This window comes from Empidonax traillii, unplaced genomic scaffold (genome assembly GCF_003031625.1).
Source record: "Empidonax traillii isolate 1590-97213 ecotype Southwest subspecies unplaced genomic scaffold, ASM303162v1 scaffold711:size593479, whole genome shotgun sequence".
Lineage (NCBI taxonomy): Eukaryota > Metazoa > Chordata > Aves > Passeriformes > Tyrannidae > Empidonax > Empidonax traillii.
The window spans coordinates 159,918-184,071 of NW_020955904.1; the positions used below are offsets into that span (position 1 = coordinate 159,918).

The window sequence follows — 24,154 nt, forward strand, 5'->3', positions numbered from 1 at the left end:
CCATCCTCATGAACATTCACATCCATTTGTTAAAGTCAGCACAATTATTCATAATGTGATCATAAACCTAACATATTTGTGCAATAAACTCACAGTGTATCAGTATCATAAATAACCTTTTTAATTCATTCTGGCCTTGTTTCTTACCTTCTGACATGCCCCTATGTGGTATTTACACAATCAGTTTAAGAGAAAGAGAAAGCTTCTAAATCATGTCAATTATTATTTTTAAGGAGAAAAATACTACTAAAAAAAAAAAAGCAGAACAGAGTGACTAAACACCTCACAGGATGATACCAGAAAAAAATAAATACTGGGGAGCAATGTATAGAGACAAGCACCATGAATCTCATGAACCAATACAGTTTTATGGAATGCTACCTTTAAACAAAAGTATTCAATAAATACTTTCTGGATCACAAGACATCAGTGATCTGTAGGACTTGCAGTTGTGAGAAGTCATAGCTCAGGAGCCAGTCCAGTCCAGGGCTTGCAGGAACACAGCAGTACCACTGGATTTGGATGGGATGGTCTAGACATTCCTGGAAAAAAATGCATCCTAATCCATAAAGTTTCAATATGCACATCTTCAAAATTATTACAATGATAAAAAAAACCCAGGATGGTCTATCTCTACCTACCACCTGACTTTCAGTAAGAAGGACAAGGGTACTTGTATTTCTTCTGTGTGTTTTATATCATTCTCTACCTTGAAAAAAAAATCCATCATGAATTTGCAAAGTACTCATCTTTCAGATACTCCTGTATCTGGCAGCAGTAGAAGTGGTTGTCTAAAAATATTTCATTAAGTTGTCTGTATAGTTTCCCTGAATGGCTGCTACTGATTTTCTAGTCTGTAAATGAAAGCATTTTGCTGAAAGACTGAATTGCCCTTCAAAACATTAAATACTTCATTAAAATATCCTGGCAAGGTCAGAGCTTATTGCCCTTGAAGAGAACATTAACCACCAGGTTCCCTGATCTACAATTGTGCTCTGTGAAGGCCTTTATCAAAGAAAGAAGGAAATATTTGGTGTCTGTTCTAAGGTAAAAGCCTATTCCCTCCTTTCCATCAGAGTGGGATGCTCAGCCCTAGGGAATCTGCTACTCCAGTAACAGAAAACACCCACTGGACCCACTCTGGCTTTTACACAAGGAGAAACTTTGCAAGAGAAGAGCTATTCCATAAGCCTTCACATTTAGGGTGGTTACAGATACAAAGTTAGAACTAGGATGCTTCCACCTCTTAATGATGATCCAGCTACTCTGCAAGCATGAACAAATCTCTACATTTACTTATGTATTTCTGTATTGTTTCTATTATTTTCATGTGCACCATATCTCTAAGAATACTTCTAAAGTCAACTGCAGTCCCAAAGATTTCAGAGACACATCTTTCAATGTACACAGGTACTTATATATTTTCTTAGAGCAGGAACTACCAGGAAAATTCTTATTCTTTGTAATTCGGTGGCATATGCACTACAACTTAATATAATGAACAAAATCTACAATAATAATGCTCCTCTGAATGAATTTGTATTACATATGTATATGAAAATAAAACAAATCAGACTGTGTTTATGACATAAGAGGAGGAAGATTGGGGGTCAAAAAAAATACGCAGACAATGACTTGAAAAATACTTTTCACTGGGCTAAAACAGCCCCTACTTATTCAATAGATTCACTCTTTTCTACTTCTTCATCTCCAAAAGGACTCTATTGGCAACACAGTCCTTTTACCAGTTGTTAGCCTCTTGGAAGAGACAATAAGATTCTGTCATTTTCTTACACTATCACTGATATTATTGGCTAATGGTTGATCCAACACATCCTAAGCAAACCACAAATATAAACATCTGAAGCTGTGGCATTTCAGGTTACATACATGAAACTAGATCAGACTAATTCATCAGCTCCTGTGGCACAATCATTATAAATACAAAATGGTTTATTTCTTTGGAAATTGGGGCTGGGAACACTTGGCATCATAGCCAGAACAAGGAACCAGTACAATTTAACTGTAGAAAGTAGGGCATGAGAGGACCTTGATATGTCAGTTAACCCATCCTCCAGGTCCTGAATATTACCTAAATCACTCCTAAAAAAAGTGCATCTCTGAACTGCTTAATCAGACCTCAGGGTAAAGCCTCCCAAGGAAAAATGAGGCTATTGAAGTTATTGTTATTAGGCTGTTGTTTCAAGGTTTCTCCTACTGTCTAATGTAACTATTCCTTATAATAGGTTAACACATCATCTCGTGGTAGCTCTAGATGGAATAAGAGAACAATTGATTTTTTCCTCTCTGTAGCAACTCCTTCCTTGTTTGAAGGCTATCACAGCTGCCCCTTCAGCTTCCTTTTCTCTAGAACAACCCTTATCTTACAGATAGAGTAGTGAAAATAAGCAGGATCCACTGAGACTGAAAACAGTATGTTTAAAGATCATCAGTGCTTTGTTGGGTAAAGGTTAGTTTATGGGTTTTTTGGAAGAAGGATAGTGTTAGTTGCTCAAGATATTGTTCTAGCATTGTTAGACAAACTGTCTAAGAGTAAAGATGCCACCAGCTTTCCTTGGCAGGTAAGACTGCTGAGAAACCCAGAGAGAGACCACAGTACCCACACAGGTATATCAGGTATCTTCAAACACCCGTGTAGCAATATGACCATCTGAATCTAAATGGTTGGTACTGGTAGAGGAGATCTTTTTGCTGGTGGAAAGAAAGGACATGTATTACTGATATCCTGCAGCCTCTCCCACCTGTAATATCGCACAGACCACAGAGATCCAGGAGGTGGAGGCAAAATTGTTCCCCAAAGGAAGCATGGAGCGTGCATGTGCCTGATGTTTGCCATAAGCTTGTGCTCTGGGAGGGCCTGATGTCACCAGATGGGAGTGGGGAAAGCAAGGCTGCTGCTTTGAGCTTTGGACCCTATAATGGTGATGAGGCCAAAGAACAACTCTCATGAAGAAGTGATGTGCCAGGTCTGATGATGACATGGAGTGAACTTGGTAGCGTTGTGTTTATGGTTGGACTTGAGGACCTGAAGTGTCCTTGGCAATCTAAATGTTTGTATGATTTTGTGATACAGGCCTGCAACTAAGTCCCTCCCAGGACCTGAGGCTAGAATGGACTGAAGTGTGTGCAGAAGGCATGACATATATACTAAAGCAAGTCTCACACTGTGATCACAGGAGCTGTTTCTTGCACATGACCATGGGATCATGTTCAGGCTAGATTTGGAGATGTTAGTTCTGCCCTCTAGATCCTCACCAGATCTTCATATCTGCATACTTGAAACAATACATGTACTGCCATCACAGAATCACAGAATAAATGAGTTTGGAAAGGACTTCTGGAGATCATATATTCAAATCTACTTCCTCAAAGCAGGATCACCCAAAGCAAGTTGCTTTGAACTGAAACATAGTAAGTTCCACTTAAACATAAAAATACCTTTTTTACTGTCAGGGTGAATGAGAACAACAACAGATTTCCTAGAGATGCTGTAAAGTCTTCATCCTGGGAAATATCCTGGACAAGATCCTAAGCAACTGTCCCTGGGCACTGCTGAGAAGAGTTTGCCTCTGTCTTTACTACCCCCAGCAATATATTTATACATAATTATCAGATTACAACCCCACACACTCCCCATACCTTCCCATCTCCAGCCTTTACAGTCCCAGCTCTCTGAGCCTCTCCTCATTTGGCAGCCCTTCATAAGCCTTCTCTGGCCTCACTCCAGTATGTCCACATTTCTTCTGTACTGGGTAGTCCAGCACTGGGCATAGAACTCCAGATGTGTTTCACTAGGACTGAACAGGGAGGAAAGATTGCCTTCCTCAACCTGATGAGAATGTTCTGCCTGAGGCTGTTGGTCTTCCCACTGCTGGTTCATGGTCAGTTTGGTGTCCATCAGGTCCCCCAGGGCCTTCTCTGCAGAGCTGCTTTCCAGCTGGTCAGCTGCCAGTCTGTACTGGTGCAGGGGGTGATTCCCTTCTAGATACAGAATGTTGTGCTCCCCTTTTGCTGAACAGAGCTGGGGAGGGGTCTGGAGCACAAGTCTTATGAGGAGCAGCTGAGGGAGCTGGGGGTGTTTAACCTAGACAAGAAGAGGCTCAAGGTAGGCCTTATATATATATATATATATATATATATATATATATATATATATATATATATATATATATATATATATATATGTATCAGGGAGGTTTGGTCTCTTCTCCCATATTGTAAGTGACAGGACAAGAAGAAATGGCCTGAAGTTCTTCCAGAGGAGATTTCGATAATTTATTTGGAAAGATTTCTGTACTGAAAGGGTGATCAGGCATTGAAATAGGGAAGTGCTGGAGTCACCATCCAACTGTTGAAAAGGTCTGTGGATGTGGCACTTGGGGTCGTGGTTTAGTGGTGAAAACAGTGGTGCTGGGTTAACAGTTGGACAGATGATCTTGGAAGTCTTTCCCAACTTTAACAATACTATGAGTCTACAATTCCATGACATTCCTGTCAGCCCATTTTCCCAGCCCACCGAGGCCCCAGAGCACCAGTCACTCCTCCCAGTTTTGTGTTGCCTGCACATAAGACTATTTGAGTTTGCGGGGAAATAGTGAGTTCCACAAGATACTCTTAAAACCATTACAGTGATTTAAGCACTCCCTTAGCTTGTGGAGTGTTGAAAAATCTCCCTTGCTACCTTGCTGTACATTTAAGTTCCTCAATCACTTTTAAAAATGGGCTTTAGACCAAATGACTATCCTGGAATAATTTCCATGACCAACTATCCTTTCCATGTTTTGGAGACAACAGGTTTCATATGAAGTCTTTGAGAAAATTTAGGGGTTTTCTCTGTACGTACATGTGTTTATGGTTTGGATTTTTAATAATTTCCTTACTTGTAGGCTGCTCTAGCATTTTCCTTTTTCTTGTCTGAGATTCCTGGAATTGCCATTATATGATAAAGGACACTAAGCTTTGATTAAACACCTTTCAAAGTTCTTTTAAAATCTGCAATAGCTGAATCTATATTGCTGTTAGCCAGTGTATGACAGTTTGATTTCCAGATTATAGTTTAAGTTTTTAATGATAGTAATTAGAAAAAAACATCTCTTAATGGTGCAATTTTTAAATTGCACCTCTAAACCGTCTTTAAATATACACAAACTTTAGGAACATAGTAAATATTATTTTGACTTGCAAATGTAATTACTGAACCTGAAAGCAAGCTATAAAAAATGGAATAAAACATGAAATTTCACAGCATTGCCTTTGCAGAGTGTTTGTATTAATATAATAAAAATATATGTAAAGCTATGAATTGGTCTGAAACTTTAGAAATTTAAATATGGGATATTATTTGATTTTGTTACATACATTGGTTGTTTTCATATTTTAAAAAAAATCAACTAGGCCAAGTTAAATTACAGAAGCTTTGTGTTGCAGAGGAAAGCCAGAAGTGACCTCAAATAGTCTTCCTTCTTATGTATAATCAGAAGGGTTCTTTAATAAATATACTTGGATAGACCATTTGTAAATTTATTAAAGTAGGTAGCACATTCTGGTAGCAATCTGGACATCAGAAGTTCTGTAACTGCTTGAAGAGGAAAGGAACAGCCACCTTAGCAATCTTTGCACTAAGTTTATAGGTCACAGGCCATCAAAGAACTTAAACCTATACCCATCTTTATGCAAATGAGAGTTTTTCTTGACTTTGAAATAATTGGCGTAATATTAAGATGCATTATTTTATACTCCCTATTAAAGTCACATTACCTCTGAGACTTCTGTCCTTAAAGCTTTTAGAAATTATTTTTTTGATTGTTGATGGGATTTGAAGTAACAGAATACTTATGCTAGATATTCTACTATGCAGTAATAGCAGAGTGGCTGTCATGAGAAAATGTGCATAACTAAGCCTTAAGAATAACTAGATACAAGTAAATTTTTACAGGAAAGAAAGTAGTAAGTCATTGGAAAAGTAATTTCTAAGCATGAAGAGCTATTAAGATTACAAGAAGATTACTGGAGGCCCTATCATCCTGTACTATCACATATAAAATGAGAACACTTCATGTGTACTTCTGTCATTTCTTACAGCCTCTCAGGTGACTAATGGAACACAGCAGACAAAAGCAATTACATTAGCACAAATGAAATACATGTAATAAATTCTTCTCTTCCTATTATTGTCAACAAGCTGCCATTACTCTCAGGATTGGGGAGAACATGGAAACTGTCAAAGCATCAGTCAGAGTGGCATTTGGTTACATTTTGGAAATGTCAAGAAATTTTTACAGTAATGTCCTTGGTCAACACTCATATGCCTCAAAATCTGCCTCAGTCTCAAAGAAGAATTTTCACTGGCTACTCTCAAGGACGTTCAGATCTTGGAGGAATCTACTATAAATCTCTCCAACCATTTTGGGGTGTACTGCTCCCTTAATGCTTCAAGAATAGGTTAATATATATAATAATAGAATAGCTTAGATTGGAAAAGATCTCTAAGATCATCAAGTCCAACCTATAACTCAGCGCGACCAAGTCCACAACTAAACCTGTCACTAAGTGCCACATCTACATGTCTTTTAAATCCCTTCACAGATGGTGACTCGAATACTTCACTGGGAAACCTGTCTCACTGCTTCACAGTCCTTTTGACGAAGAAATTTTTCCTAATACCCAATTTAAACCTCTCCTGGGGAGACTTAAGGTCATTTGCTCTTTTCCTGTCTCTTGTTACCTGAGAGAAGAGGCTGAACCCCACCTGGCTACAGCTTTCTTTCAGGGGGTTGTAGAGAGCAATAAGATCTCCCCTGAGCCTCTATTTCTCCAGGCTAAACACCTCCAGCTCTCTCAGCTGCTCCTCACAACACTTGTGCTTCAGACCCTTCCTCAGCTCTGTTGCCCTTCTCTGGAGTTGCTCCAGCCCCTCAGTGTCTTCCTTGTACTGAAGGGCCCAAAATTAAATGCAGGATTCAAGGTGCAACCTCACCAGTGCTGAGTACATGGGGACAGTCACTGCCCTCTGGTCTTGCTGGTCACACTATAGCTGATACAGGCCAGGATGCCATTGGCCTTTTTGGCCACCTGGGCACACACTGGCTCATGTTCAGGTGGCTGTCAACCAGCATCCCCAAGTCCTTTTCCACTTAAACGGCATCTACTTTAACATCTTCTCAGCACAGATGGATCTTAGAGTCATGGAAAATCAGGCTGAAGTAGAATAGAATAGAATAGAATAGAATAGAATAGAATAGAATAGAATAGAATAGAATAGAATAGAATAGAATAGAATAGAATAGAATAGAATAGAATGTTGAATGAGACCTAAAACAGCCATCTTGTCCAACTGCCTGACCACTTCAGGGGCCATCAAAAGTTAAGCTTGTTATTAAGGATGTTGTTCAAATGTCTGTTAAACACTGACAGTCTTGGGCTGCTGACCAGTTCTCTAGGAAGCCTGCCCTAGTGTCTGAACACCCTCTCATTAAAGAAATGCTTCCTAATGTCCATTCTGAGGCTACCCCAATGCAGCTTTGAATCCCTCCAACATGTCCTATCACTGAATACCAGGGAGAAGAGCTCAGCACTTCCCTTTCCTCTTCCCCTTCTCAGGAAGCTGCAGAGGGCGATGAGGTTACCCCTCAGCCTCCTCTTCTCCAAACTAGACAAAACCAGAGTCCTTAACTGCTCCTTATAGGACATACCTGCCAAGACTAAAGAGAATTATGTGGAACCAGGTCTTTTAAGAAAGAATAAAGTTATATGCACACATTTCCACTGCATTCAGTGTATTCATTTTTAACAAAAAAGTGTATGGTTGTCAGAAGCCAATGCCGTGTTCCTCTTTTGATGCATCATAGATGATGTCTGGTATGTTTTACAGAAAAAAATCTCAAAGCAATTGAACATATTAGCCATGTATTACAGCAACTGAAAAAGGCAAATTTCCTAATTAAATGAAGATCAGAAAGGTAAAATGATATGTGTGGGTCAGCACAAGCCAGTGATAAATTTAGTGATGGAATGGACATGGTACTGATTCCCAGTCCCTAACTGAAATCTGTGCTGAGTATCATTCCTTCCTTTAAGTGAACATGCAAAACTGCACATTAAATTAGACTCATACTGAGCTCATGTGGGATGATTTCTGTGTCAATTACAACCCTTTCTAGTACGCTTATAAGATTAATAAAACTAATAAGCATTAGAGATACTTTAACATACAACAGAAAGTCATAAGATAAAAGAATGTGAATATCTAGATCTTGTACAGTTATTTAAATAACTGCCTTGAGATCTAAGTAATTTCTTTACCTAAGACCCTTGCTAAGGTTCTACCTAAGATCCAGATTTATAAACCATCTGGTACACGGTGTAATATAATTTAGTTCTTCTGTGCTTATTAATTTTCCTTGTTGTGATTACTATTTCTTCTTTCATTGTGTTGATAGTTATGGATTGATGGATGAGTCTTCTGCTGTACTAGACCCAAACTAAGGAGCACAGAATATTTAGCTCCATTCCTGAGTAGCTCTGATGTAAATGAAGCAGGAGAGTTTGAGCAAAGGAGAAATAATAAAGCGCCTGGAGATCGGATCCCTCCAAAGAAACAAACTGATTTTCCTAATTAAGATTCTGACACTGTTGAATGCTTCCATTGATTTCAGTAAAGGATTTATGTATTTTATTTTTCAGGGAATGTACTGTTAAGACAAAGGAAATTAAAGATAAAAGAAAATAAAAAACTGTAAAGTGGTGATTAAATCAAAATTGAAAAATAAAATTGATGTAAAGGAATTAAATAATTAAACACAAATAGTATTTCATTTATACATTCTCTTGTCTAGATTAAAAAGAAGTGCATCACATAAAATCATAACACCAACATCAGCTTATTTGGGAAAAGTACAATTATTTGTTGGGATTGTTACACTAATATGCTTCAGCTGCTTCTCAGACTGCAGCAATGGTTAATTAATGAACTCAGCAGCCTTCCTCTCTCCTCTAGGGCTAACTGTGTGAAGCCTTGCAGCAGAAGCTGGCAAATGAAATAGCAGCACTTCTTAAAATAGTTGCTAATAAATACAACTTGCATGATGAGAAATTCCTCTGTCAGCCAATGGCTGCCTGGCTTTGCAGTTTGCCTGTGTACAATTCCTGATGGTTTTTGTTCTAGATTAGGCAGCACCACACTGGTATCTCTGTCAGCAGACCTGGGTGTTTAGAAAGATAAACATGACAGGGCTGTCCAAGAGATTTCTGGAGGAGCTGGATGTCCACTTTTGTGTTATCTTTCAGAAGAAATGTGTATTCAGAGCAACACTTTCCCTAAAGAGAGTCGTGAGTTGTCATCTTCTTGGTTCACCTAAAAATCCTCATATTTATGGGATTCTCTATATTACACCCTGAGTTTTAAACCAGGTCCCTAAATCAAGCTGTTGGGAGTCTGTGAGTAGGCCTTAATAATACCCCTTACTAAAATCTTTAGTTCCAAGAAATGCCAAGTACTCAGGACATTTTATGCTTGATCTCTTTTGACCAGCCAGGTCTCTTTTATCCCCGGTTTGAATGAGTGAGGTTGCTAACAAAATGCTCAAGATTCACTGCAGCACTAAACCAGTGATTTGCATTCACCTCCTTCCTTGGGCCAGATTGAAACTCTCCAGTCCTTTCTGCACTGGAGATAGGTACAAGCTGCACTGCACCAAGAACAAAGCAAGTGAAACAGAGTTTGTCTCTGAAGGAAGGACAAGATGAACAAAAAAAAGGCTTAGAAGCCATGAAGCAAGATCCTTGTGCACCTCATTCACAAATACATGACTACTAGAGTGTAATCCAGAAGCCTATGCTGAATGCCACTACGATCTTACAGATCCTTACATAATATGCAAAAAGACTCTAATGTCTCAGATTGAATATAAAATAACTGGGGTGATGAATGAGAGGAGAGATAACTATAATGGAACTATGAAAGGCAGGGAGTATGTCTTAGAACTCATTTTTCCCTATGATTTAGAGAATCAAAGTGGTGTTTTCCCATAAATATTTGGGTTCAAGAGTCATCACGTCAAAGAGTGGGAACCAGACTGTACAGTGTGATGGTTTGGACATGTGCTCGAGGGAATGATTTAATAACATTATATAAAACAGTAAAATGTTCAGCAAGGACACCTCCAGACATGAATTCCATAATCAGTTCATAATTTTCTTCTTTCCCATGCTGAATCTTAACCTTTTATCTTCCCAGAAGAACAGTTGCGCTAAAAGTGGGAGAAGGTTTGCTTTGGAAACTCTCTGGGGAGGTAAAAGAGGCAAATTTCAATCCTACCAGGGGGAAAAAAGGATTTAAACCTTGGTCTGCCACATCTCAGGATCTTCACCATCGCATTCATTACACAGAGGAAGAGCACAATAACTTTCTCTACTGACTGACATGGGGCTGTGTGCAGAGTACAACTGCAAAATGTGTTCCAAGTAAGTCTGTGTTTGGATTCTGGGTAGGCTACCTGGTAACTTTAACACTGAGCCATTGAGGCACTTCATGAGATGGACAGAAACAGAAGCACAGTTAAGTGCAAGAAGATTACATTTAGAGGAATGTGATAATGTACTCATAGACTTGTAGAATACCAGGTTGGAAGGCACCTCAAGCATTAGCTGGCCCAGACTTTCTCAACAAAAACAGTCTAAACAAGTTGGCCCACAACCCTGCCCAGATGAATCTTAAAAGTATACAATGTGGGCGAATCCTACACTTCCCCGGGGAGGTTATTTTCATTGTGAGAATTTTTCATATAGTGCCCAATCAGAATCTCACCAGGATTTACTTGTACCCATTACCCCTCATCATTCCTAAAAAGGGATTCTGATCTTCTTCGTTGCCATTCTTTCAATACCAGAGCATGGTGAGTATGTTTCTCCTGAGCTTTCTCTTCTCAAGGCTGAACAAACCCAGTTCTCTCAGCTTTTCTCCATTTGTCAGGCTTCCCCCTCCTTCGGTCATCTTTATGGCCCCTCTTTGGACTCCCTCCAGCCAGTCCACATCTTTAATCAGCACCAAACCTGAACACAGTGTTCCAGATGGGGCCTGGCAAGAGCTGAGTAGAGTGTGACAATGAACTCTTGGTCTCTATGGGCGATGCCCTGGTCAATGCAGCCCAGCACTGTGTTGGCTTTCTCTGCCCCAGCTATACACAGCTCACTCATATGGAGCTGCTTGTCTAGCAGGACCCCTGGCTCCCTTTCCACAGATTTGTTCCCCAGACAGATCCCAGCAGATCCCAGCCTGTGTTGCAATCCTGGGTTATGTTTTCCCAGATGAAAGTCTTTACACTTGTCCTTGCTGAAACTCATTAGGATGTTGTTAGCCCCCACTTATAGCCAATACAGGTCTTCCTGCACAGTGGCTCTCCCTTCCCTCCTTAGTTTATGACGATGGGCAAACTTTGACCCCATATTCCAGATCACTTGTGAAGATATTAAGCAGCACTGGGCCCAATATCAATTCCTTGGGGGCCCCACTTGTGGCAGGTGGTTGCTTTGAAAAGGAGCCATTTGCCACCGCCTGCTGGGTTTCACTTTCAGCCTGTTCCCCACCCAGTGCACAGAGCACTTGTCTGGACCATAACATATCATGTTAATGAGATGTTAACCAGGGGCCTGCAGGGATGGAGTGCCAGGCAGGAGCTGAGTAATGATTTTCAGGTTTGGAGTTTCCATCAACCCAAACATTAATTTAAAAGTATAATTCCTTTCTGTTTACTAAATTTTACCTTTTACATGAAACATTCTAGTTTATCTCATACATAGTCAGATATTCCAGAAATAAGGAAAATGTATGGAGGAGTCCTTCTGCTCGCCACCTTCTCTGCCCTCTGGAAAGAGATGAATCCCTTGAATAGTTCTAGTTTTGCCTTCCTCTCTTTTCTGTTCCAATGACATCACAGAAAGTGTTGAGAAGTGCAGCAAGAGGCTGCACTGGAGATGTTTATCCCCTTCAGTCTTCTGTACAGACTCATAAGGATCGTTCAAACAAGATCTGCTGTTAATTGTCCGCTCTAAGTGTGCTGCTCTGGTGTGTGATTCTTTTGCATTAGATGTTGCTGTTTTGGAGCGTATGATTCTTTCTAGGCCATGAGAAACAACAAACAAGCAATAAACAAAACCTTAAAAGCAACCCAGAAGTGTTCTGACAGCAGAAAAAAAATGTCACATCAAATTTAGCAAACTGACTTTCACTAAGAACGATCACACTAACTGTTGTAGGCTGAAACTTGCTGATAAAAGCAGGTTTCATTCATGGTTTTACCTGAGTTCCTCCATTTTGGAGGCAATTAATCATAAAATTGTAAATATACTTAGTGCATTTGCCCTACTTAGCACAACAATGATGCAGTGGCTTCAGAGAAAAGTGTATTCAATTCTAATCTAATTATGCTGTGACCCACTGATACTGTCAGGTGATATTACAGGATATAAAAGGAAAGCAGTTTATAATCCAGTCTAAAATCATACAGTCCATAACATGGTTGTCCATGACACACTATGACAGAAAAACGAATAACAAATAATGCTAAAAAGTAACCATGAGAATAAAGGTGGGATGTTTTGATTCTAATTCTCAATTGGTAGCTAACTTTGAAATATCCTTATACTTTACAGGTTTAATAGATTTTCCACAAGCATTTGGCAGAAATTTTGAAGAGATGAGTGTGTTTTGTATACACACATATATTGATATTATGATCAGAATTTGAAAACCCATGGCTGAAACTTGCATGCAAAAGCTGTCATTTACTATTGTAATATTATATAGATTTATTTCTGTAGGGTCCCTTGTGAGTTCATGAATTCTGCCTTTTCCTCTATTAATAACCCTGAGAGAGGGTTTGGGGAAAAATAAGCAAGAAAAATCTCCATATTAATTCACAGAACTGCCTAGACTTGGAAAGACAGATGGAAGCAGAGAGAAAAGAATGAGTTTACCCAGTCTTAGTACTACCCACTTCAAGGGTTTTTCTAAATGTGTTTTTAAAGTTTTATTTAATGTGTGTAATTTAGGGCTTGGTCCTTCAGGGTATCCCTTATGCAGGTGATTTACTCACCAGAGTATGCTTGCTGACTCTGGTGGAATTTTTTCATATGAGTGAAGATTGCAAAGGCAGAGGATTAATATCCAGAGTGTGTATGTAGCTTACATAATTTCAAGCCTGTCAAAATTCATATCTATATTATCATCTGCCCATGTTACATAACACAAAGGAGCTCTGAGTTGTTTGTTCTTCCCCATATGCCTGAAACACATATATGGTCCTAGAAATTTTGGATTGTATACATTATTAACAGGGAAAAAGCAAGAATGAATGCAATACAAATAAAACTTTCATTTTGGGGCATATCAGAGGCAAGCACCACCCCCAGGATGGTATCTGATGAGGCACACGTATCAATGCACTGCACTTGTTTACCAGTAAGATCTTGCATTTATAATTTGCTTCAAGACACAATCTTTAGTCAAGTCAGCACCAGTGCTGCCTTTACGTAAGTCATATCAATTCTTTTTTCATGTTTCACCCTTCAATTGAGCAACAGCACATTCCTCAACATTTCAGTCTGGGATCAGCTGGGTTTAAGGGTGGTTGTATCTCTCCAGAAGCACTCAGCACTTGGCAGGATTGAAACTAGTGAATGTATATTTGTTTTGTTGTTTTGGTTACTTTAACAAAAACTAATTTCAAGGCAGTTTATCTCCTTCACCTTTGCCAAGAATGCTGGTTCAAATTTATTTTGAGATGCAAGGAAAGAAAAATCAGGTGATGTCTTAAATGTTACTGCAAGAAAAAAAAAAGGTGAACAGTGAGCATTATTTGTATTCATGATAATGCACGCTTGGTTAACTACAAGAAACAGCAGAACCAGGCACTAGTACTGCATGCTTCTGTTCAGCATTATTAATGGTTTGAACTGCTGGTGAACATACTTATCAATGAAAACTAATATTAATTAAGACGCTAAGCGAAAACAGATCAAAGCACTTGATTTTCCTCTTGTGTAAACTGTTGCAACTTTATGAGTTTAGACAGACTTATAGTTGACTTACAACTGCGTGACTGAGAAGAGAATCAGAACCATTTTGCCCATGGATGCTACTAGGTACAGTACTAAACTGACTCAAGGGTAAATAATTCTTTCTGCCCTGAACTGAATTCAGTATTTTCCCTGCATGAAATCTTTATCTTTAAAAAATCAGTGGAAAACCCATTATATGTACCACGATCAGAGTTTTACTTTCTGCCATTTCTTTCATTGCGTACTTTAAGTCCAGTGTAAGAATCTGCCTGAATCCTTAGGCAAAGCAAGGTGCTCACAGATATTGCTACTAATCAAATAGTTCTTTTAGTCTTTTGAGGCTTCTTTGAAGGACAGATGCAGCATTTTACCTGGGAAAATAAGCCCAGTGTTTTGCCTGCAGGGTGAAGAAATCTATGTTGGCCCAAAGATTTACTACATAACCTTGATGACACAGACTTTTAAAATTCTCTCTGTTCGCTTGAGAAGTAACAGTTATATGCCCTTCATGAGCCATAAAAGCCGTCATTCACTAACATTTGAAAGGGCCCGGCAATTCTCTGCAAAAAGTAAAAAAAAAAAAATAAAAAAAAGGTGCACCACCACGAAGTGCCAAAGTAGGGCTGCGCCTTCACCCGGGCACCAGGCGCGGCTTCCCGGAGCCCCCGGGATGAGCCCTGGACCAGCCCGCGAAGGGCGTGGGGGGTGGCGGGGGTGCGGATTGGGGGTCGCGGGCAGGGTCCGTCCCTGCGGGGCCGCTGGAGGGAGCCCCCGGGCCGCGCCGCGGCGGCTCCAGCACCGCGCGGGGGGACAGCGCCCGTGGGGCCGCTCCGCGACCCGCGCACCGCACCGCGCTCCCCGCGGCACCCGCGCCCGGCGGAGCCAACCCCGCCGCGGGGAAGGATCCGGCCTCTCCCCCAGGGACTGGAGGCCAAACGACCGAAGCAGCGCGTAATTGGGCGGCGTTAAGCGGTCCCTGGGCAGGCGGGAGCCGGTGTAAATAAGCACCGACGCGTGACAAGCTGCACGGATCCTGTTAAGGGATTTATATGTGTAGTTCATGAAGGCAATCATCTGGCTGGTAATCTCTCGTGGTACACCGCTCAAAGGCAGTTCATTCACACAACTGTCTGCAAAATGAAGATATTAGTTTCTCTCCTGGGAAATGTCTATGGGGAATGCGTGTGTGTGCATGTGTGTGTGTGTGTGTGTGTACCGGCTAAACAGCTGTGATACTGGTGGGTAATGAGATAGCAGCGCATTACTCATAGCTCCAGGAGAGGACCTGGAAGTAAATTAAGAAATCAGCATAACTCACACAGCTATTGACCCATCACTAATAGCACCAGCAGTGCATGGGAGTAGGACACAGCACGCGGCTGCTGTTCATTCATCAGCACGTTACCAAGAGCTGGGGAACAACTCTGCATAGCCTAATTGTCTTACATCCACGGGGTTTATCCAGGCACAACACACCAGGGCAGCTTCTCCTGAAACAGGGTGAGCCCAGTCACTAGGAAGTGAGTCAGGCAGCCCACAGCTAACAAGTGCATGGAGTAAGGGAATGGGCAGGATGTCCAGTGGTTTTGGGAGGGACAAGGTCTAAGGAATGTGGATGTGTCCTAAGAACCACGATCATCAAAACTTCCAGGTGCAAAATCAGTCACTTCCCAGCTAAACATCCCAGCACTCATGTAAACAACATCCCACCACCAACACATTCCTCTGTATCCTCCCTCCTTTTGGGATTATCTGCCAGTACCTCCACCCCCTTCTCCCCGGAGCCAAATGGAGATGATAATCTGCTGTGAAATATTGGTAGCACAGAGCTGTGACAGTCTGGGAAGGGAGGGGGAAATGGAGCAGCTAGAATCTCCAGGATTAAATTGTCCTAGTTACCAGTGTTTTCTTGACTTGCAGGGATATTGGGAGTTTGGTGCATTCTCATTTTTCTGTGGAAGAAGCCATCTGAGTGTTAAGTCAGGTTAGACCTGTTTTTAACCCTACAGACCCTGTCTTGCCCAGTGCCTCTCAGCGGTTTGCACCACACACCACTCCCCCATGTAACCAGCACTCTGTCCTAGATGTGACTTGTAAGAATGCAGCACAACAACGTTTGCCCCGTGACTACCAGCAGAATAGGTTTCTTAGTGTCCTTTGAAGACAACCTGGGATCTCACATCAAATATCCCCAGGGGAGCTTTGCCCTGGTTTCACTGAGATTTCACTGGTTTCTCCTTGCAAAGGAGCTTTGCTCCTGTTTTCTCATAACTCAGATCAAGCTGCACTTCACACAAGAGTACCAATTTCCCCAACAGATTCAGAGTTAAAAGGCACGAGCAAGAAAAATGGGCACAGTGGGAAAGTTTGGCCAAGACAGAGTCATCTCAAGCCCCAAACCACTGCTCAAAGTCAGGGAGGTGAATGATAAATGACCCATCCTCCCCACTTGTCCAAGATGCTTCTTCCCTCAAAAGTTATTTCAAGGGACAGCAGTGCAGCGAATGTACAAGGAGAAGGGACAGAGTGGTTAAGAATTGTCCCTGCTCCCAGCTTGAGGTAAAACACTGGGATGGGAAAAGGGTGACGGAGAAGAGTCAGACAAGAAACTTTCATTTTGCCTATGATCTCCCCCCTGGGTAATGAACTTCTGAGCACCTGACTGTAAGGAAGAGGATCTTTTGGGACACCCCACACCTCCTCTCACTCAGTGTGATGGAGAAAGAAGACAGTCCCCACCCTCTCCTCGCCACAGTACCTGGTTAAGGGAAGTCATGGCGAACCTGGGGATTACCAGCTGCATGACGAGCTGCAGGACAGAGGTGACCAGCCCAGCCAGGATGGCCCAGGTGAGCGGCAGCGGGAGCATGCTGTAGGTCGCAAAAAGCGTGAAAAGCACATAGCCAATGCCGTCCCCAAGGAGGCCACAGCCCAGGCCTGCTGCCAGGATCTGTGTGGCCATGGCCACCCAAGTGACAACACCACTGTACTGCAGGTAGGTGTACGAGGTCGTGTCCTTCCTGACCACCACTAAGGCACAGATCACCACCTCGATGCCAGTGAAGAAGCCCAAGAGGATGCCCTTAATAGGGTCCATGGGAGCAGAGGCCAGGGTCAAGTGGAGGAACAGTAGGGTCAGCTTGGTCAGCACGTCCAGGATGTTCATGACCACCTCAGATTTGCGCCGCTGGCCCAAGAAGTAGCGCTGGTAAAGGCGCTCCAAGTCCCGGGACTTGAAGGAGTTGCGGAGAGTGGGGAAGATCACCCCGCGATATGTATAGCCCCAGTTGAGGAAGAAGTCGGAATTGCTGGGGGCACAGTCCAAGGGCAGAAAGCCCAGGTCCCCGCTGCTGCTCGTGCGTTCCGGGAAGACTTTGGTGCCTCCGTTGTTGTGGCGGTCGCTGCCCAAACCCCGTCCGGCCGACTGCCGCCGGAGGTGGTGGTGGTGGTGGGGCGGGTGGGGGTGGTGGTTGGGGCAGCAGGTCTCCTCGGAGCTGAAGCCCTTGCCCCCCCCGCTGCTGCTGCCGCCGCTGCTGCTGCTGTGCTCCTGGATGAAGCGCTGCTCGGTGATGTGGCGCACGGCCGTCTGCCACAGCAGGCGCTGGGGTCTGCCGCTGCCGGGGGGGGTCCTGTTGATGGTGTAAAGTTCATCGCTGTCGCTCAGGCACCGCACCTCCGAGAGCTCCATGGCGGTGACTGGCGGGGGGCAGAGCACCGGCGCACGGGGCGGGGGGGTGGGGGGCACACACCGTCTTTGGGGAGGGGAGCAGGGGGAGGGTTGGAACCCGCGGGAGAGGAGGGAGGGGATGGCGGAGGGCGGGTGGCGGCGGTGGCGGCGTGGCGGTGCGGGGATCACATTTATAGGCAGGTCCCCGGGTCTGGCGGCGCGGCTGGCGGCGGGGCTGGTTGGCCGCCGGGGTCCGGGGGGCGGCTGCGCCGGCTCAGCGCAGGCGGCCCGAGCCCCGCTCCCGCTCCCGCGGCGCCCCGCGGAGCCGCATCCCGCGGAGCCCGGCGGCGGAGCAGCCCCGGAGCCCCGGCGGGCTGGGAGCGAGCCCTCCTCGGGGCAGTGCGCTGAGAGGGAGCCGAGCCGCGGGTCCGGAGAGGAGGAGGGAGGAGCGGAGCATCTACGGGCTCAGCCCCGCTGCCCGGTGGGCGATCCTTGGCTCCATCCGGAGGCCAGAGGCACGGAGGAGTGGGGGCAGCCGCCTTGCGGAGCCGTTCACTGCGGGCAGCTCCGCTCTCCGGGGATCCCGGGGCTCCGCTCCGAGGTCTGGTGCCCGAGAGCTGCTGTAATTCCTGCGGCTGCGGTCAGCGGCAGCGCTGCGAGCTCGGGCAGGAAAGGAGAGGCGGCCAGGTCGCGGGCATCCTCGGTCACGGCACCGGAGCCGCCGGCCGGGGGCTGGCCGCCCGCATCCCCCCGGCGGCGGGGCATGTCCCGCAGGGAGCACCGCCCTGGATCACGGGGCGCCTCTACCCAGAGAGGGCTCGGGGCTGACATCCATCGCAGACGCTCGGCTTTCTTGGTAACGAGAAAAAAGAAGGGGAAAAAAAGAGGAAAAGAGGAAATAGAAAAATCACACCAAAACCCAGACCAAAAAAAAAACCAAAAAAACAACAGACAGAGATAGGAACGAAAATCCCGCCCTAAACTCAGATCTCTGGGAAGCCCGATGGGAGCATCCCAACTTCTCTGCGGGTCGGGACAGGGAGTTCTCCGGCTCTGAGGCTTCCCTGGCGGCAGGGAAGAGGAGGAGGAGCAGGGCGAAGGGACGAGGGCAAGGCGTGGGGAGCGCGGTGCCTGCGGGGAGCCGGCGGTGATGCTGCCCCGGGAGCTGCGGGGACCAGCGCGGCGGAGCCGCCGCCGCCGGAGTGGGGCTGCAGGCGGGTGGCCCGGGAGGAGGCAGAGCCCTGCGCGGTCAGCTGATGCCCGACACGTCGGCGGGGCTGCCCACACCCCCCTCCCCTCTTCCCCCACCCCCACCCCCGGCCCGGTTAAAGCAGCCGCAGCTGCGGCGCCGGGAAGGGGTCAGCGGTCTGGAACTGCTCCGGAGCGAGTTCCCCCAGTCCCAGGAGACTCCTCCGAGCGTCACTCAGGTTTCTCTGAGCTGCACTTCTCTGTGTGTCCCTGGACTGTCCCGCAGTGCCTGACAGGTGCATCCATCCACAGAGCTCTGCTGATGCTGCAGCCGGACACCCCTCTGCCCCGACATAAGGGAGACTCTCAGGCCTTGCTTGGAGCAAGGACTCCTACCCCGGGGTGGGGGAACCCTGGGAACCTCTCCACCTCTGCCTGTGACAGTTCAGGCCCTCTCAGAAAGGTGTTGTCACTGCCAGGATTGTGACTCCGGCCACCCCGTGTTAAGTGAGTGTGTGTTTGGTGGCTCCTATCCTGATAGCACTTACATTAAAGACACTGAAGAAATAACAGAAACTGCCCCATGCCCAGACCCTGAAGTTAAAACCACTCCTCCCTCCCCACTTTGGCAGACGAAATTGTCCCTGCTCCTCTCCTTGTGGATTCTCTTTGTACCAGCAAACCTGGAGTGTTGTGCACAGCCTGGACAAGAGCAGGAATCTGTCTTTACCCTTCCTATCCCTCGTCTGTCCAGAGTAAACCTTGTTAGGTTTGAACCCTGTCCTGGAGGAAAGGCAGTTAGACTATAGTAAATTAAGGGAGAGGTGTTTTCTTTGCATTTCAAAAGATCAGAGTGATGCTTGCTGTATTCCTTGAGATAAATGTACAGCTGCCTTCTGTCAGCACTGAGGATGTGTGCGGACAGAGGCACTGCCTGGAAAAGAACTGGGCTACCCTGCTAGGAACCTAGGAACTCTGGCTTCTTTTGGAAGTTGGGGTGCTTGAACATGGCATGTGAGGATTGACTTCCAGTGGGCCTGAGCCTCCATGGACACCCCTCCAGCTGTCATTGCTTAATTAACCTTTTATTATTATTACTGCAAGGAAGACATGGAGCTTTAGGAAAGATTTCACTCTTTGTTTCTGTATTTGCACTACAATAGATTTGGGAATTCCAGCCAAGTCTGTGTCCCATGCATGAGGCAGGTTTATACAGATATAAGCAGAGGAAATTCTTGTTCACAGGAGCCCAGATAAGGAAATAGTGATGTTTTTGTGAACAGGGATGGGTCTTTCCTGTGTTTCAGCATGGCCCTGCTAACCTGGAAAGGGTTAAGACTAGTTTCCCCGTAATAATAGAGGCACGTATCCTTACTCCTAGAGAAATCCCATGGAAATTGCAACATTACTTCAAAATGAAAACGTTACTATAAGTGGGGAATTCTTATATAATGACTTATATATTTCTTTTATAAAAGGAATTATAATTGTTAGTGGTATTATCCCAGCGTACAGAAAGAAAACATCTTTCTCATTCAGATTGCTCAACACAAATCATGCTAAATCAAAGGAAAAGGAAACAAATATACAATGCATCTTAAGGAGACATCAGTTCAAAAGAGATAAGATGAAACCAAGATAGGGAGCTTTCAGTTCTCTAATGTTGCTGTAATCACTCAATCACAGGACTGGAAGAGTCCTTGGTCTTATGGCAGAATGAGCTCTACCCTCACCATTGTTCCTGTGATAGAGGCTCTGTGCATCTCCAGGCAGTCTATTTTTATGCTTCTCCATCCTTATCATTTTCATATCTAACCTGAACATTCCTTGCAGCTTTCACTAAGCAAATCACATTCACCAAGCACATTGCTTCTTGTCCTGTCCACCACGAAACAGGGAGAACAAATTATCCTGGCAGTAGTCTATACTTATTTAATTAATCTTTTCCATCTATTTGCTCTTCCCCTTCTCATTTCTTAGGCTAAATAACCTAAATAACCTAATTTCTGTAATTTTCCTCCTAGTGGGTCACATTTTCTAGGTCTCTTTTCTCTTTGTTCTGGATTATGTACACTTTTTTCACAATTTTATTTTCTCTCCCCTCTGTGTGTTGCATACAGCTTGGCTTGGTTCTACAGTGGAAAGCTGTCTTATGTCTAAGACTACATTTTATGATCTGCACTCCTATTTATACATCCTGTGAGATATATGTCATCCTCAGACTTATCCAGAACTGATGACCTAATGAAACTTTGCTGTCCTGGGGCAGGTGTCACTTGCTCCATATGTGCATAACAGCCCACATGAAGCATCTTGCATTTGCCCTCGCTGGAATGCATTGTACTTTTTCCACCCTGTATGCCCAATTTGAAATAGAACATGTTGAGTACTAAACCTGTCCTCCTCCATGCCAGCAGCCCTCCCCAGCTCTGTGCCATCTGTGTGTTTGGTGAGCCTACTCTCTCTTCAGTGGTGATGGCAAAGCAGTGCAGTGCCTTTAGGTAACAGTCGGTGTGCTCATTTCTTGCCTGAATTTCTGAATCAGCCTCAGAAGTACTGGGCATCTTTGTGGAGGGTTACCAAGAGGGGAAAAGGTCTTTCTGAGCACAGGGACCTACTGCAGCAATGCTCTTGGTTCTGCAGAGCAAGGAGACATCCTGAGGAGCAGGAGAGGGATGAGCCTGACATAGCCTGACATAGCCCTGGTTGCCACTAAAGGGTGGATGAGCTGGGGGTCCAACAGAGTAATTTCACACACACCTCCTAAGTCCTCTAAGTCCCAACAGGGTTCAGCTGTCACTAGATTAGAACTGAGCATTATTCAGTCTTTGTTCCTATATGATTTTTTTTTTTTTTTTTTTTTTTTTTTTTTTTTTTTAAAGAGCTAAATGACTTGGCAGTGTCACAAAATCACTAAAAGCCATTTAAAAATAATACTGTCACTAGAAGGCTTTTGAAGGATGAAATCAGGCAGAATTCATTCCTCTCTTGTCACCTGAAAGTTTATGTCACACTCCTCTCCTCCTTCCCCCTCTCTACCCACAGCAGTAGCATTTCTGTACAGTTTAATGTTATGATATTTAATCATGCAAATAATGATCTCATTCACTTTAGTGGGACTATTTATGTCCTCAGGATTGTGAACCTGGCACTGTGCTCTGCACAGCACTGCAGGGTTCTCCAATAAACATGGCTTCAATATCCAACACGCTACTAAGGAACATTTGTGTTATTATACATCTAATTTATGTAAGTATAGGCTCAAAAAAACAATTTAAGAAAGGAAAAGTGAAAATTGACATATAGCCTCTGCATCTCTTCATGCACACAGGAAACATGAAACTTCAGTAATGATGGAAATGACAGAACAGAGCAAATTGGCCTGGATTGTCTCCTTGCCTGTTTGGTGGGTTTGGGGATTTTTTTTCCCAATAACTCCCTCTTTTTTTTTTTTTTTTTTCCCTCTTCTCCTTGGCAACAATTCAGACATTCTAATATGTAAAAAAACCCAAAAAACAAACAAACCAAAAAAACCCAACCACCAACCAAATAAAAAGTCTTTTTTTCAAAAAAAACTATCACTTTTCTTAAATCAATGCATATCTCAATATAATGTCTTTGTTGAAGAAAACACAGGGCATAAGGGAATAGAGTGAAAATTGTAACACTGGATAGTAAAAGCATTCAGACTGATTAAGAAAAGCCATGGTAAAAGAAAAGCCAGGTTTCACGGACTGAAAGATCAGAGAGAAAGAGGACGAGGACACATAGCTTAAGAGATGACGGAAACAATCAACCTTTCCTGGGATTTGCAGATGATTTCTCTCGGTACAGGAAAAATAACAATGAAATATTTTAAAGTTTGCAAGCACTGAAGCTAAATTATTACATACCTTAAGGATACTACAAGGCCTTGGGAAATAAAAAAAAAGAACGAAAAATAAAAGAATTAAAAAAATCAAGTCAGTCATAGTACAAAAATGCAGCAAGAAATGTCAATTTTAATGTCTATAGTTTAAAAGAAGATTTTTACTTTATTTTTTCTTCTCTCTCTCTTTTTTTTTTTTTTTTTTTTTTTTTTTAAGGGTTTGGTGTTTTGTTTTTTTAGTGTGGATGCTACTGCTCCTCCATGTCGGGAAGTTAAAGTTCCCTCACATGAAAATAAACTACATATCTCTCCCTTCCTTCACAAACACGCATATCCATATAAATGGGTCAGAACATGGTGTAAGAAATGTGGATTTTATGGAGGGAAATAAAAGTTTGGAGACAAATATGCACCTTTTAAATAAACATGGTTGGAGCTGTGTTTTTCTCCTCTCTTTTCCAGGTCCACTCCTTCCTCACCCACCCAGCCATTCCTCTAGTTTTAAAACTGGATTAGCAGCTGTGACCACTGCAAGCCTTTTATTTGTGACCCTGTAGGAATTGGCGCTGAACAGGAATAGCTGTTTTGTACTGAAAAAAAAAAAAAAAAGGTCTGTCTATACAAGAAATTAAATTGTTTCTGTTTTTCTGAAAACGAAGCTTCAGAAGGCATTAACATGATGGAAATTTTCAGCTCTTAGAAAAAACCCTGCATTTTTACGACAGTGAATTTCAGTTTTTCATTTTCAAATGATTCTTTCAAATTTTTGTTGTGGATGATAGTGTTGGTTTCTCGGGTTTCTTGTAGATTTGGTTGTTTGGTTTTTGTTTTGGGTTTTTTGGTCTTTTTTTCAGAATCAAAAATGAAATATGGCAGAGTCCTTAAACAAGACTGATTATGAAAAACTGTTCTTTTTCACTGGAAAAGGAGGACCTTTATCTGAATTCAGAATGAAGTACATTTTCAATAATTTGAAAACAAACTTCCCAAGACAGAACTGCTGTTCTTCACATTGCTCTCTGGACCTCCCAGAAGTTTCCCTCCACCTGTTTCCCCTTTCCCAACCAGATTTCAGAGATCAGCTGTTTCTTTGCTCCTCTCTCTCCTCTATCTATGCACACCATCACTCTCCTGTAATGCTGATAAATCCTTGGAGCACCTGCATTGCTGAATGAATCACATTTTTACAAAGCAGTAGATGGTTCTTGATACTTTATGGGATTTCATTGAAGGTTTTCTTTTAATACAAAAGACCTTTGACTTACATATTAATTGCAACAGAAGTTAAAAGGAAATGAATATTAAATTCACTTCCAAAGTGAAATCTTTACAATCCACATCAGACAAACCATTTA

General features: G+C 43.4%; 1 protein-coding gene across 2 annotated transcripts in view; it reads right to left on the reverse strand.

The window, feature by feature from the left end:
- ADCY8 (adenylate cyclase 8) overlaps positions 1-17,825 on the reverse strand; it is a 123,261-nt gene extending 105,436 nt beyond the window's left edge. The window contains exon 1 of one of the 2 annotated variants that reach the window (XM_027900121.1): positions 16,835-17,825. In XM_027900121.1, the coding sequence (XP_027755922.1) occupies positions 16,835-17,764 (930 nt within the window). In that variant the 5' untranslated portion in view covers positions 17,765-17,825. The remainder of the gene's footprint in view (positions 1-16,834) is intronic. The other variant, XM_027900120.1, reaches the window with a different exon arrangement.
- Positions 17,826-24,154: the final 6,329 nt, after the last annotated feature.